This window comes from Blastomyces gilchristii (genome assembly GCF_000003855.2).
Source record: "Blastomyces gilchristii SLH14081 genomic scaffold supercont1.35, whole genome shotgun sequence".
In the NCBI taxonomy this organism is placed as follows: Eukaryota; Fungi; Ascomycota; class Eurotiomycetes; order Onygenales; family Ajellomycetaceae; genus Blastomyces; species Blastomyces gilchristii.
This window is the reverse complement of record NW_003101648.1, coordinates 13,726-15,910: the sequence shown is the minus strand read 5'-3', so window position 1 is coordinate 15,910 and position 2,185 is coordinate 13,726. Positions and strand designations below refer to the sequence as shown.

Sequence of the window (2,185 nt, the reverse complement as noted above, 5' to 3'; positions counted from 1 at the left end):
TCTATTTCAGTGATAATCTGTGACTGAGAGAGTAAGAAATAGATGTGAAGATTTAATATTTCAAACATAGACTTATAACTGATAATATTTTACATCTTAAAAAGAATGAATTTTATAAAGACTCTTTATAAACTGTATAAATAAATTCAAAATTACAGCAGATTATAAAGTATTAGTAGTAAAAGCAGTCTACAGCTTCTGTAGAGTGAGATTCTTAATAAGAGAATCAGTTTAATTGTAGAAAAAGTGATTCTGATTATTAATCTCTCTATGAAATAGAGAATTAAAAAGAATATATTAAAAACAGCTATAATAGATAAAGCAGCTATTATAATATTTAAGAAGAAACTGTATATAATCTGTAAGACTAATTATTCTTTATCTAGAGAGAATGAATTCAGCTTTATCTTATGAGAAAAGTGTTGAAAAGATCTAAGAAAAGAGTGAATAAGTATTATTAAACTTACTAAGTAATGTATTACAGACTGAAGACAGAGTGAGATAATTAATCTGTTCTTATTATAATATTTTAAGTTTATAATGAAGTTGTTTAACTTCAGACTATAAGATTAAAAGATCTGAAATATCAGAGTATTCAGATAAGATATTCAAGTTATTAAGATTTAAATAATTCTTATTCTCAATAACTGTTAATTCTTACTTATCAAGCTTATGAAAAGAAATCTGATCAGAGATATCTTTATTTTCAGATAACTGATTTCAAGTCTTTTCATCAATCACAATATTCTGATAATCAGAATAATTTTTATAGAGATAGATAAGTTATTGAATAATAACTTCTTTATAAATTATGATATCTTAATAAAACTGATATTATAAGTGAAGATCTGCATTTGAATTTAAAGACTTTAATATAATAATATCAAGATTCTTAGAAAGAAATGAGAGAGTATTATAAATATAATCAGTGTCTCTAAGAAAGCTAATAATATAATCTTTATACTTATACTGATATTCTCTGACTTAATAAATTTTAATAAAGACATGTATATAGACTGATCATGTGACCGTGTCTGAGACCAGAATCAAACTTTACAGTTATTACATTGTCTAAAAGCATTACTTCTGATCATGGTTTATATTTATTACATTGATCTCAAATCACATTATTTCAAATATTAAAGATCTTAGATTCACTTTTTAAATAAAAATCTAGTTTTAAATAAAGAATATGTTTGAATTCTTAATCACATTTTCATGCTGATTTCATTATTGAGAATGACATTAAATAAGATTATGAAATCACTTCTCACTTACATAATATTATAACATAGTACTCATTTGTTGAAAATTCAATAGAGAGTATTATTAAATATCATTACTTTTCTAAACACAGATTATAATTAATATAATTTTAATTATGAAAAAAATATAAAATACAAAAAAAAAAACAAAAAATAAAAAATAAAATAAAAACAAGAAAAAATCAGAATGAAAAAAAAAACAAAGAGAAAGAAAAAAAATAAATAAAAATAAAAAAAATCAAGATTACAGAGCTGCAGTATCTTTAAAATACTCACTTTTCAGAGTCTTTATAATATTTATTATCAACTGTGTATCTCTCACAGTGAGAGTAACACAGTTATAATGAGTTATTATCTTAACATCATCTAATAAATAATCAGTATATATCTGTATAAATATGAATATTTAGAAAATATACACTTAAAAAGTGTGATCAGAGTGAACTTTGCTATCACTTGTATAATATTAAGAGCAGAACACTGAAATTGATGATCCTTCTCATCAATTTCATGAACAAGGTGTGTGAAGATAGTCTTGAAGAATATAAGATTTTCTGACTTCTGATAAAAACAGATCTCACAGAGAGACTCTATTTTCATAATATCAGAGACTGAGTGTTATTAAAAAGTATTACTTTTATATAATATATATACACTTACTGCAACAATTCACTCCCTGTGTATGTAACTGAGAATTGCAGCTTTCTCACACTGCATGACTCTCTCTGAGATGCTGGCACTGGTTTACAACTCATACAGTCTTTCAGTTCAGTACATACTGTGTGTATACAGCTCTGCATGCTGAGACTGTATTGATTATTATAATCTAATATGATACTTGCTTTTCACAGATCATGTTTTGTTTGAGAGAGAGAGAGAAAGATATAACTGTGATTTTATTAAAAGAGAATAAATAATTA

The 2,185-nt window shown here is 24.3% G+C and overlaps 1 protein-coding gene across 1 annotated transcript; it reads right to left on the bottom strand.

The window, feature by feature from the left end:
* Window positions 1-1,343: 1,343 nt before the first annotated feature.
* On the bottom strand, window positions 1,344-1,855 carry BDBG_17941 (uncharacterized protein; the record flags this gene model as incomplete). The annotated part of the gene is made up of 3 exons (XM_031725554.1): window positions 1,344-1,347; window positions 1,538-1,631; window positions 1,685-1,855. Coding segments are annotated over 3 exons (269 nt in total), but the record flags the coding sequence as incomplete, so codon positions are not given.
* Between the last annotated feature and the right edge of the window lie 330 nt (window positions 1,856-2,185).